A 13231-nucleotide genomic window follows, 5' to 3' on the forward strand; every position below is an offset into this window, starting at 1 on the left:
TGGGTTCTTGTGTTTCCAGTTTATTTAATAGAAAAGAGATTGGCCAATTGTGGTTTTGATGCCTGCCTTGCCCCAGGATGAGGAGGCATCCATCATGTTACTTAGAAGAAAAGACAAGCGTTTTCCCTGGTTTCTGACACCACCAGGGCTTAGGCTCCTTGATCCACAGCAGAGTTTTCTGGATTTTCTTTTTTTAGAGAAAGAGGACTTGTTTGAGGGGTCGTTGAGTTGACAGAGGAATGGTTTACATAGACAGGAACAAAGCGATTGTCAAAAGCTGGAGGAGTGCCTTCCGGGAACTGGATGATAGGGCTGGAGGGCAGCATCATCCTCTTTTCAGCTTCCATCTCAAGACCCAAGTTACCCATCGTGGGGTCAATGCCCACCTCAGAAGTCAAATTCTCCCCTCTTAGAGGCATACTCTGCCCTTCAGGGCTGACTGATACCTTTCTGGAGGGGACAGTCACCTTTTCAAGGGCCACAGCCTGCCTTCTAGGGGCCATTGCATTCTCTCTAAGGGTCTCAGTCTGAAAATGAACAGGGGTCATAGTCATTTCTCCAGGGTTCACAGACTGATGACTCACCAGGGTCACAGATTGATGAACTACAGGGGTCAGGGTCTTCTCCCCAGGGGTCACAGACTGATGACCCACAGGGGTCAGGGTCTTCTCCCCAGGGGTCACAGACTGATGACCCACAGGGGTCAGGGTCTTCTGCCCAGGGGTCGCGGACTGATGACCCACAGGGGTCAGGGTCTTCTCCCCAGGGGTCATGGACTGATGACTCACAGGGGTCAGGGTCTTCTCCCCAGGGGTCATGGACTGATGACCCACAGGGGTCAGGGTCTTCTCCCCAGGGGTCACAGACTGATGACCCACAGGGGTCAGGGTCTTCTCCCCAGGGGTCACAGACTGATGACCCACAGGGGTCAGGGTCTTGTTCCCAAGGGTCACGAACTGATGACCCACAGGGGTCAGGGTCTTCTCCCCAGGGGTCACAGACTGATGACCCACAGGGGTCAGGGTCTTCTCCCCAGGGGTCACGGACTGATGACCCACAGGGGTCAGGGTCTTCTCCCCAGGAGTCAAGGACTGATGACCCACAGAGGTCAGGGTCTTGTTCCCAGAGGGCTCATAGTGATGACCCACAGGGGTCAGGGCCTTCTCTCCAGGGGTCATGAAGTGATGACCCACAGAACTCATGGTCTTTGCCCCAGGGATCTCAGTCTTCTCTCCTCGAGCTACAATGTGCTTTCCAAGGGATACAGTTTCCTTTGTAAGGGTCACAGTTGTGCCTCTAGGGGTTATAGTCATATTTTCATACTTTCCATGGATCTCAGTGACATCAGTCTCTCCTCCTGGGGGCAAAATCTTAGTATCAGTGGTCGATGCCTTGGTCACAGCCAGCATCGAAGTGCTTGAAGGGTCAGTGCTTAAAGAATTCACGGAGGATGACAGCCAAAATTGTGGTGAAGAAGTTGAATTGAACACTAGGGAAAATCAACAGAAAAGAATGAGATTCCTGCCGCTTCATTCCCATCCTATTAATTACTGGCAGAACTAGAACCACTCCAGGGCTGAAGTACCTGCTCCAGAATTCAGAAGCGTAAGATTTCACACTATACCTCCTTGAGGACACAGAGGAAATCCCACCACATAGAAGCTCTGCTCCATACCGTCTTATTCACAAGGCGCAAACACCCACGGGCACTCAGTGGATTTGCTACATTTCCCATGAATTACCCCAGAAAGAAGCCCATTCCCTGTGCTTAAGCCCTCACTTTGACATCTCTGATTACACCACCAGCAAAACCTTGCCCCAAGGCCTAATTCTAAAGAATGACTTGATGAATGTTCAAGGAGAAGCTTCTTCTGTCTCTGTGTTGCAGGAACAAAGCCAGGGGCCAGGAGGCTGGAGACAGCATGCTGTGAACAGTGGGACTGGGGCTCACCTAAAGACTTGACCTGACTGAGATCCAGTCTCGTTACCGGTAGAATGAAGATTATAAACCATCTATATGCATGCTTCACCTCTTGCACACTAGGTTTCATCTCCTCAGTGCCAAGGAAGAGATATCAAAAGAAACCTAATTCCTTTAGCCCTTGACCATGAGAGCAAAAGAAGGAGAGAAATAGACTAACGTAAATTGAGTGCTAAGACAATTTTTCATTCCACAGCTCACTTAGTTCTTATAATAACGTCATGAGTGTACAGATTATTCTCATTTTAGATGGAGCAAAGGAAGCTCAAAGAGACCAGATAAGGTCCGAGTATCCAAACAAAGACTGGAAAACATATTGGCCTGGCAAAGCTTTTTCTGTCCCCTCAATGTCATGTTGCCTCACCCAGGCATTTAGATCTAGCAGAATAGACTCACCCAGTGCCTGGTTATACAACTTCCACCCCCAATTTCCAGGTCACAGTTACTTACCAGCCCTCACCAGGATGTCATTCAATACGTAGACAAGGGGGAAAGGACCAGTGCCACAGAAAGTGCCCCTGACGTCATCCATGTCCAATGTCCACACCATGGCCCCCCCAAAATGCTCTCGCTTTATAAACCATGCCTGTAGAAGTAACAGTCAGTCAACGCGCTGTACTTGTCACCCTCCTGACTGGGTACAATGGCCAAAAACTGAAGGTAGCCCCTGAGGAAGCAACGTAGCAGGGTGGTCACAAGTGTAGTCTACATTTGAATCTAGCTTTCACTGCTTATTACCTATGAGATCTTGAAAAAGTTACATAACCCTTATGTGTCTTGATTTGTTAAAAAAAAAAAAAACAGGATAATAACATGTCCAACATTTTTAGACTCAAAAGATTCTTACATGCACACACTACAATGTGGATGAAGTGTGAAGACACTATGCTAAGTGAAATAAGTCAGATACGAAATAATGAACACCATATGATTCCACTTATATGTAGTACCTAGAGTAGTCAAATTCCCAGAAACAGAAAGTAGAATTATGGAGGAAGGAGGAAGGGGAAGTTGCTGTTTAATGGGCACAGGGTTTTCATTCGAGAAGATGAAAAGTTTCTGGTGATGGATGGCGGTGATAATTACACAACAATATGAATGCATTAAAGCCACTCAATTTCAGACTTTAAAGTGGTTAAGATGGTAAATCTTATGTTTTATGTTACATAGGAATGCTGCATAAGTTTTCCTAAAGAGTTCCTATGCATATTTGGATCAATACCTGGCACACAGTGAATGTTAGCTACTATCCCTCTGGGTTTCCCACCTCACTAATCACCATTATTATCATATTCAACTGTAGATATTGCTCTACTATTTAAAATTTATTTCCTTATCTCACAGTGATGCTATAAAATACAGTAGAGCACAAAATATTGTACTCTTCTCACAGCTAAGAGAATAAAGACTTTCATCCACGCTTTTTAAAACCTCCACTATAACTAAATGGCAGAGCTGAGACTCAAGTCCAGGTCCTATTACCTTACCAGTGCTCTCTATCAAGTCTGATGGAAAAGACAGACTCCATCAGGTCCAAATAGCTGTGTGCCTTAGCCAAGGCAATTGGCTAATTTTAGGGGTTGATTTCCCCCAAATATAAAATAAGAAGAAGGAGGGATCCAATCGTTAAATCTGAAACTGTGAAGTTTCTGAGAAGTTTATTCTACTTACAAGCTAACTAATTAGCCTGCCAGTTTTGTGTGTGTACACACACACACACACACACACACACACACACCCTAGACCTCTGTATCAGAGGACAGAATGTTTATTATTCACGGAAAAACAAAACAAAACAAAAATAGCCAGAATAACACCTTGAGTCGGTTTCCATGTCCCAATTATCCAAAAGACAGTGTGAGGAAAGTCAGATGTTCAATTCACCTGCATATGCAGTGGGGTCTGTGCTGCAGAGGACAACCCTGAAATTATGAGACTCAGAGCTTATATAGGATGGTTGACATATGTGGCCCTCCTCCCCTCCAGAGAGAGGAGAGAACCTGGAATGTAAACAAGTCCTCCCTGGGAAGGGGACTTCACAATCCTTGAAGGAAGGCAAATGGTTCTGGGGAGAAGAGGTAGGCAGCTCTCTACTTTCGTTTAGCTTGTCTGCTTCCTTTGCCCTCTCTCTGCCCTATGGGTCACAGATTTAATTCCATACAATTGAATAAATCCATTGAGTCATTGATCCTTCCTGTTTGTGTCTTCCTATTCCCAAACCACAGAGCAAGATCCCAGAGGGGAGAAGCCACACTCTTTTACCCCTCTCCTCCCCAGCAGGCCTCACTCAGTGTTAATGCACAGACGAGCCACACAGTAAATCTTCATGAGTGCCTCCCTCTCTGGTGCTTCCCACACAAACTTCACCCAAAGAACAGCCAACACCTGCCATTTCTGCGTCACCGGTAATAGGAGAACTGTGAATTCTCTCTAAGTCTCAATATCCAAGCAACATTCTAACAATTTCTCACCTGTAAACTGCTGCTCCTTCCAACTACCCTAGTCCAGACCCTCATTATCTCATGCTTGGACACCTCTGTGTCCCCCTGGAGTTCCCAAAATGCCAACCTGGAAGGATCACATGTGGAGGCATTCTAAAACAGTTTTCAAAGTTTTTCTAAGACCTAATGAATATTCACGAGTGAAACCAAGATTTCTACATGTGTCTAGTCTCTCAGGTGATTCCAGAGCGGAGGCAGGTCTAGGACCTGCTGGCGCATGTCAGTTCTCTTTTAGTCCACTAGAAAAACCTGCCAGGTTCAACTTCATAAAACACCACTTATATGAAGGGAGGGTTTTAGTTTAGTTCTAGAAGTTTGCAAGTTAAAGGTCATCCACCGGTAGAAACATGATTCTGCCTTAAAATGTCCACAGGAAAAAGACCAAACACCTTTACCAGCATTCCAGTCCCTTCATAAAAAGCCTCTGGTTCACCCAAATTCTTTTTTGAGTCTGCTATCAGTTTTCTACACCACTGAGCCTTTCCCCCATGTCATCATCTTCTCCTACTCCTGCTCACCTCCCTCAGGAAGCCCTCCCAGACTTCCTCATTTCTGCTACATGTCAGTAATATTTGTAGAACACTTACCATGATCTACCTTTTGTTGGTATTTATCTGCTATGAAATGAGCTGGTCCAAATGGAAAAGAAGAAACCAAAAAGATCATCAAAAAAACTGTATGAACAGAGAGAATTATTTATTCCCTCAGATCCTAGATTTCTTCTCTTCAGAACAGAGACTTGGAACAGATGGGATTATGAAACCCCAGTTGGAACTAAAGTGTAGGTATGCCTGAAACTCACCTGGTCTAATCATCCTCAGCTTTCACCCTCGACCCAATACACGTGCATGCATTGTACAAACAAGGGCCCCATGGAAGCCAGTAGGAAACCATGTGCTGGAGCACAAAAGAACTAGGGTCTCACCTTGTAAGTGAAGCTGATGGCATCATCATAGCCAACCCACTCGTCCCCTTTGTTGGCATATGGGACATACTGATAATCAATCCAGTGCTTTTTCGCTCCCCAGACAAAGGAGCAAATCTGCCAAGAGGATCATCAGGTTATTTTGGGAAGTGCCACAGAGGCAAGCAGCAGGAACAGTTGCTCCTTGTCCAAGGATAAAGAACCTAAGAATCCCTAACCAGTGAATGAGAAAAAGGTAAACCAAAGAGAGAAGAATGGAGAGGCCAGTCATGAAGAAGCCCCTATTTTGAATAAATTTTTACTGTTAACCGTTCCTTCCTCTACTTTCCGTGATGGAAAAAAGAGAACCAAGGAGTGGATGACATACAAGTACCAAAATAACAAGAGTAACACACCTCATCCTTGACCAAATCTGTATCTCATTCAAAGTGTTTTCATAAACAAGCCTCTTCTGTTCATTAGATGCCAGCACAAACTGCCTCATATAGGTAGTTATCAAACTAGCACCTCAACTTCTAGTAGATGTAAAGTTCTCGAAGGCAGGGAGAAGTGGGTTGCTAGAATCAATGAAGCATTAGAGTGTCTCCTGGGTGCCCAGCATTGTGCCGGAAACTACATGCTGCAAAACGACAGAGGTGCTCAAGCCACGCTGCACGAGTTAATGTCTAAGTCGTTCCTTTTTTCCTTTGGTGCTTTGAAGCATCGGTCTCTCAAAGCTTCTTTGGCCCCAAATGCCCTGGAAGAACATTGTTTCAGCTATGCCTTCACTCATAAAAATGCTTCACTGGGGCCGGGCACGGTGGCTCAAGCCTGTAATCCCAGCACTTTGGGAGGCCGAGGCGGGTGGATCACGAGGTCAACAGATCGAGACCATCCTGGTCAACATGGTGAAACCCCATCTCTACTAAAGATTACAAAAAATTAGCTGGGCATGGTGGCGCGTGCCTGTAATCCCAGCTACTCAGGAGGCTGAGGCAGGAGAATTGCCTGAACCCAGGAGGCGGAGGTTGTGGTGAGCCGAGATCGCGCCATTGCACTCCAGCCTGGGTAACAAGAGCGAAACTCCCTCTCAAAAAAAAAAAAAATAAAAATAAAAAAATGCTTCATTGGATTAGCAGAAAAACACCCTCATCCATCCAGCACAGAGCAGAGATTGGAGAGACTTGCAGCACCTCCACTATTGCCTAGAGTAAGGCTGCAGCTCTCCATCTAGCACTTCCTACCACCCTGCGCCTCTGGACCTGCTGTCCTTTACTTGGGAAGTCCTTCCCGTCTGGTCATTCCTGTCCATCAGGATTTTCCTGTGCTTCGAACTCTGCTCAAAATCTACCTGCTCCATAAGACCTTTCCAGGTCACTACGACCACACACTGCTGTGGCGCGTGTTGTCACCTCTGGTGGCTACATTCCTTTGGAAACATGTCTCTGCCATTCGGTAGCAAATTTGGTTGTGATGAGGATGAAGAGGGTGGAGGTGGAGTAGAAAGAAAAAACCTGTAGTAGAGAATGTCTTGGAAATGCTTCAAAATAATCTAGTAGTAGGGAGGGAGGAAGTCGGAGAGCAGAGATGAGACAAAATTGGCCATGAATGATTAATGATTGAAGCTGAGTGGGTAGAATGTCAGGGAGGTACAGAGCTTGTACTATCTTTTACTTTTATATATGTTTGAAATGATATACATTGCAAATATTAATGATTTTTATTTAGGCCATATAGAAAGTCAGGGTTTACCTGTATAGCATTCAAGATTCTTTTTTGGGGTACAATGAAAACCTTCCATGAAGATTCCACCAAGCCTTTCATCCCTTACACAGGACTCAAATAACTTACCACAAAGAAAAAGAAAATATTCCACAGAGTGGATTTCCCTTGTCCTAATAGATTACCTCTTTACCCTGTCTACAGCTCTCACCCTTGCCATTGCCCCTTATGCTGGCCTTTGCTCCAGATGAGGGTGGGAGAGTCCTAACTGGGAGAGCCTTAGACAGAGGCTGCTATTTCCGTTACCTCATAATAAGCCAATAAGCCTGCTTGCTTGGTGTACTTCCCTGGAGATGCTGGTCCCATAGCTCTGGCCTGCAACCCACTGTTAGAGGCTTCGAGGAGGTGAAAGGTACGTCCATAGGTGGGGATCCCCATGATGAGTTTCTCTGAAGGTGCCCCAAGCTTTCTCCAATAATTCATAGCATACGCCTGCAGGTAGGAAGAATCCAGACCCCTCCTTGTTACTAACAGCCAATGGCCTGAGCTCAGGGGCAGATATCTGGGCCACCTGAGATCTTTCCTTTTCTTACCGAAGATTTGGGATCGTCAGGCAGAGAGAACAGGGGGCTGTTATGTCCTGTGAACCCTTCCCAACTTCCATGTAAGTCATAAGACAAGACATTGATGAAATCCAGGAGTCTGCAAGGGGCAAGAGGAAGAGATATAAAGACTGGGCTAGCCAGATTTCCAAGTCAGATCGCCACAGCACTGTCTAGCTAACTAGCTAGACATTGGTCACCAGAGCTTCCCTGCTCCTTCTGCCTGTGGGCCCTGCCCAGGCTGTGCTGGCCACCTGCCACTGGAACAAACAGCTGCTTAGGAATAGCTGTGCATGAAGATCTATGCATCCTGAGAGTATCTGTGGAGGTAGGCAGGAGTTAGATGAGAGAAAATACACTCAGGCCTGATACAAATGCTAACAGACATCTGCACAAATAGTCATGAGTAAAAGCAGTCTGTCCCATAGCTTGTCTTTCTACCATTCCAGGCACCATTGAAACCCACCTCCTCTAGAAAGCTTTCATCATTACCAGGTCACAGGGATAAGAGTTTATATTGATGATCTAATTTAATTTCAATCTGGCTAATTCCCTAAGTACCGTACCTACCTCCATTTTAAAGTTGAAGAAATTGAAACTCAGGCGAGTTAACTAATTTGCCTAAAGTTGCCCATTTGGGTGAAGGCAGGACTCTCTTAATCCTGCCTGGCTAAAAGATCAACACTAACAAACTCCATGTCCCCTGCGTCTCTCTCTTTCCTCCCACATTGAAACCACTCTCGAGTGCAACCACACAGGAACATCCCATTTCTCTTTTGGTCTACATCTGACTCAGTTTCCTCTTCTGTAAATACTTGATTCTCAAAGTTCTAAAAAATATACCTAGAGGCCAGGTGCGGTGGCTCACACCTGTAATCCCAGCACTTTGGGAGGCCGAGGTGGGAGGATCACAAGGTCAAGAGATCGAGACCATCCTGGCCAACATGGTAAAACCCCGTCTCTACTAAAAGTACAAAAAATTTAGCTGGGCATGGTGGCACGCGCCTGTAGTCCCAGCTACTTGGGAGGCTGAGGCAGGAGAATTGCTTGAACCTGTGAGGCAGAGGTTGCAGTGAGCCGAGATCGCGCCACTGCACTCCAGCCTGGTGCCTGGTGACAGAGTGAGACTCTGTCCCAAAAAAAAAATGTATATATATACACACACACACACATATGTAGGTATATATATATATATATACCTAGAGCTGACATGTCCAAAAAGACTTATGTCCTGTTCTTTGTCTAGCTTTTGAACTTTTGCATGGAGAACTGCTCTGAATACTGGGTGTGGTTGGGCATTCCTACTTTTGTTTTGTGACAGTGGTTGTTAAATCATCAACAGTGGTTGCCAGCATCTGCTGCAGAGCGTAAGTCTACAGCTATACTCTAAATAGAAAGAGGTCAGGACCCTGGGATTCTCTCCTCATGAGACCCAGCAATAGGCTGCACAGAAGATTCTACCCACGCTAACATTGTTGGGGGCAGATCTAAAGGAGCTAGCCCTTGTCCCCATCCATGCCCCTCAGCCCAGCCCCAAACTTGCACTGACATCAGGGCAGGCACATGGTGAGCTCAAAAACAGTGCTCGGGAAGCCCTGGGGTTCTAAGCTCAAGACACATGCTTCCCTCCAATGTCCTGCCCCACCAAGACAATATCCACTCACCTTCCTAGAAAGCGCACTTTATAGGATGTTTTGACGATGTGTGGGACCCCAGAAACAGCAGCAGACAGCAGCAGCCTAGGGCGCATGGTGAGCAGTGCCTCCTCCTGGAAGGCAAACAGGAGCTCCTAGGAGGAAAGACAGAAAGACACAGAGAACTGGACAAACAGAGAGGCAGGGGCTGGTGGGCAGTGTCATCCAGGAAGCATTTACTCAGCCCCTGAGCCAGGCTCTGGGACACGAAGGTGAGTCAGACATGGGCCCTGCCACAGGGCACAGAATTCAGACAGACACCGCCTGAGGGAGTGCAGAAAGCTGCACAAAGGCATCCCTTAGGCTGGAGGGCTGGAGCAAGCCTCAGGTGCAGAGAACAGAGTAACCTCCGGTGTTATAGGTATTGCCCTCCAGGGTCTCACAGTAAAAGAACATTCTGTCACCCTCTTCTGCCCCTGCCCCTGGACTCATGCTCCTCTCCCACCTCTAAAAGTAGAATAATTTCTTGATTCTGGCACTTCCAGACCGGACTTACTTTAATTAAGAAGAGAAAAGTCCACCGGTCATGCCTGGGACTGCCTCTCAGCCCAGGATATAAGAAGAAAAGGTCAAGACCATCAAAGTCATATGTCCTCAGAAGGGATATAACTGAAGCAATAAACTTTCCACGGGTGGCAAATGTGGACAACATAGAGGTGAACCTGCAGGGAGACCAGGCGTAAGGCAAAGAACACTATCCACAGAATCACAGCCTCCTACAAGGCCCCTCACAAGCTTGGTGCCCTATGGTGGGCATGGCAGATGTGGCTGGAGGAAAGGAAGGCAGATCTCCGCAACTCCCCCACCTTCTGACACGCCTCTCCCAGCACCAGGAGCTTGATACCCAGGAGTGGGGAATTCAGGCAGCTAAAAGAGGCTGAAAACCATGTGCTGCCCCGAGGCCAGGTGGCACAGGGAACAGCAGGCACAGAACCAAACAGTAGCCTGGGGTGGGGAGAACTGGCTCAGTCCAGCTCTGTCCCCTAATACATGGTATGCTCACTGGCAAGGCACTGTGCCTCTCTGTGCTATCTCCTCATAGGTAACTATTCGGTTCCCACGACCTATCTTAGCTGACATTTTCTACCTGACTGGATTAAGGCAGAGAACATGAGCCAAGGGCCAGCAGGTCCAGAAAGACCTATGAGTTAATCTGGGCCTGAGCTGTATAACTTGGCACAAGAGGCCTGCGCTCTGACGAGGGGCTCCTGATCCTGTGTTATTTTGTTCACTTGCTTGCTCGACAGTTTTCTATTGTACTTTGTTTTCTCTTCCATAGTGACAACACTTTGGAAACATTCTAACTTACTGGAGCTGAACTTTAAGCAACTCTGGGGTAGTCCTGAGCCATGATTAGAAAATTAACCAGACTCACAAACAGACCTCGTTTCCATGGTCAGTTTGACACCTCCAAGCTGGGCAATCTCTGAGGAATACCCGGGACAAATCTGGAAAATATCTTAATACCTGTGACTTGTGCTTTCTGTTGTACCAATTTGGAATATAACCACTTTGTAAGTTTCCTCTGAGTGTTCACTGGGCAATGCATGTACAGCCCTAGCCCAGCATCTGGAACACAGGGAGTGTTCAGAGAATGGAAGAGGCAAAGCCTGGGACTTAGCAGAGCTGGTTCTCACCCCTCTGCCCCAGATCCTTCCTCCATCTTGCAAAGTGCATTCTCACACACTCCCAGGCCACCAGGCATCCCTCTCCTGCATCTCATGCCTCTAAGGCAACAAGGCAAGCATGGCCTCCACCCCAGTCCTCAGCCATGAAATAGGGGAAATGTTTCTTCAGAAAATATGAAGGCAGTTTGTCATCTCCACGTTGCCTCATGGAGACTGAAGTGCTCACAAGAGCAGCTGCTGCACACTGAACGTGTACCATGTGCTGGGCACTAAGCTTAGCATTTTGCTATTTCCTTTCCTCCAATCCAGTCCTTCGAGGCTGATATCCCTGGATCCGTTAATAAAGTGAGGAAGCCCATGAGATTTGGGAGTTATTCTCGTCCTGTACATTTTTCCTTCCCTTGGAGACAAAACCCTTGCCTCTTATGAAAGATTGAGGAGACAATTGTGAGTGCCTCATTTTGCCTCTAATTTTCCCCCAGTCCCTTTCTTACCACCTGCTAGAACTTCCTCATCTCCCCTGACCCACCATGGAGAAGAGGCCAGGATGTCCCTCGAGTGCAGGGGGTCTAGGATTCACGACTTAGGGAAGTGCTTGCACTAGTTTCGCTGTCCCTGTGGCCAAGCTGGCTTCCCCTTCTGTCTTCACATCTAGTCAGCCTGCTCCACCCTCCCAGGGAGAAGACAGTAAGAGCAAAGTCTCACCTTAAGTTGGCAAAGTCCCACCCGCCGATGGATAGCAGTGTTTTCAGCTCTCTGTTCCTATGATGTGGAAGAAAGGGTTGATAAGCTGGGTCCTCCACTCCAGTGGGCAGCTGCTGCTACATTCTTTTGTTTTGCTCATTGAAAGAAAAACAGGCCACAGGAGAGATGGGAGGTAAGGGAAGGAAAAGGGTAAGGGAAGGTGATAAGAGAGAGACAAGTGGATGAGAGAGGAGGAAAGAGAGGAGAACAATCAACCCAAGGGCCATCACAACCCATCAACTCCAAGGCCGCACAAAGTCCACCAAACTCGCCCATGTCCCCATGATGCTTCTGAAAAAGAATAGTCTAAAATGTTTCTCTTTACTAACTTTCCTATTCAACAAATATTTCTTGAGCAATGTCTATGTGCCACTGACTGCTTTAGGCACTTTAGAACAGAGAATAACACAGATCAGCTCCCCACTCTCAGGGAGCTTGTAATCTAGTGGCATAGAACTTTTGCCCTGCTCATCTGTAACTATTAACGGAGTAACAAACCTTCTCTTGGGCAGGGAACGATCCCAGGAGTGCTAGAGAGAGGAAAATGTAAGCAAACACTGAGCACCAACGCGGTATGAGACACTGACCTAGCACTTGGGCTACAACGACACAGCAGACACTGCCCCTTCCCTGGAGTGGTTCACAGGTGACAAATGGTAACTAAAACACGAGCATTTGTTGAGCATCTGGGATGTGTGGGCCCACTTTAACAGCATTAACACCTGAAATCCTCACAACTAGGTTCAATGGCTGAGTTGGAGTTCGCCAGGCAGAGAAGAGAGAGAAGCACATTCCAGGCAGAGGCAACAGCAACTACAGAAGCAAGGAGGCGGAAAAGAGCTCCAGGTGTCTGTGACAGGGAGTTCTCAAGTTGGGGCTGCTCTGGACCCCGATTTGAGAGGAAGCTAGGACTGTAATAGAGGAAGGTTGAAGAGTAACAGGAGAAATAGGCTGTTATCTTCTACATGTGAAATTACAACCCCCACATCGAATCTAACACACCTCTCCTTTAGTTTGTTGAACTCTGGATAGAGAATGTTCTCATCCTGGAGATCCTTAGCAACAATCTGATTGTTGTCCACTGAGGCAAAGGCAAATATCAGGTGGGTGCAGAGAAAGGGGTCCAGGTCATGGGGCAAGATGGAGGCGGGGCCTGGCCGACTGTGTGCCGAGCTGGTGAAATAACACACCAGTTTGTAGGCAGCACCTGGTAAGGGAGAGCACACATTAATTGGCAGAGACCCAGGGAACGGGTAGAGCTCAGCTTCCAGAAAACAATGTGAACACAGCCCAAGGGGCCAGGCCACATTTTAACACCTGCTCTCCCCGACCCTGACGTCCATTTCAAAACTACACTGAGGTTCTATTCCTCCCCCACTGCTGAGGTCTCAGGAAGTAAAGAATGCCCTGTGAAATCCTGGTCAGAACGGATTCTCAGATCTGGACCAAGGCATA

The 13231-nt window shown here is 47.1% G+C and overlaps 1 protein-coding gene across 2 annotated transcripts in view; it reads right to left on the reverse strand.

Moving 5' to 3' along the window:
* Window positions 1–13231, reverse strand: part of OVGP1 (oviductal glycoprotein 1) — a 27364-nt gene continuing 14133 nt past the window's right edge. The window contains exons 1-9 of one of the 2 annotated variants that reach the window (XM_017975018.4): window positions 12779–12847; window positions 11738–11794; window positions 9901–10066; window positions 9375–9499; window positions 7702–7810; window positions 7415–7600; window positions 5408–5524; window positions 2432–2567; window positions 1–1489 (exon numbers count right to left, since the gene is read on the reverse strand). In XM_017975018.4, coding sequence (XP_017830507.4) covers window positions 150–1489; window positions 2432–2567; window positions 5408–5524; window positions 7415–7600; window positions 7702–7810; window positions 9375–9499; window positions 9901–10056 — 2169 coding nt within the window. In that variant the 5' untranslated portion in view covers window positions 10057–10066; window positions 11738–11794; window positions 12779–12847 and the 3' untranslated portion in view covers window positions 1–149. Of the gene's footprint in view, window positions 1490–2431; window positions 2568–5407; window positions 5525–7414; window positions 7601–7701; window positions 7811–9374; window positions 9500–9900; window positions 12984–13231 lie in introns of those variants that run through there. The other variant, XM_078332741.1, reaches the window with a different exon arrangement.

Source organism: Callithrix jacchus, chromosome 7 (assembly GCF_049354715.1).
Source record: "Callithrix jacchus isolate 240 chromosome 7, calJac240_pri, whole genome shotgun sequence".
NCBI lineage: Eukaryota > Metazoa > Chordata > Mammalia > Primates > Cebidae > Callithrix > Callithrix jacchus.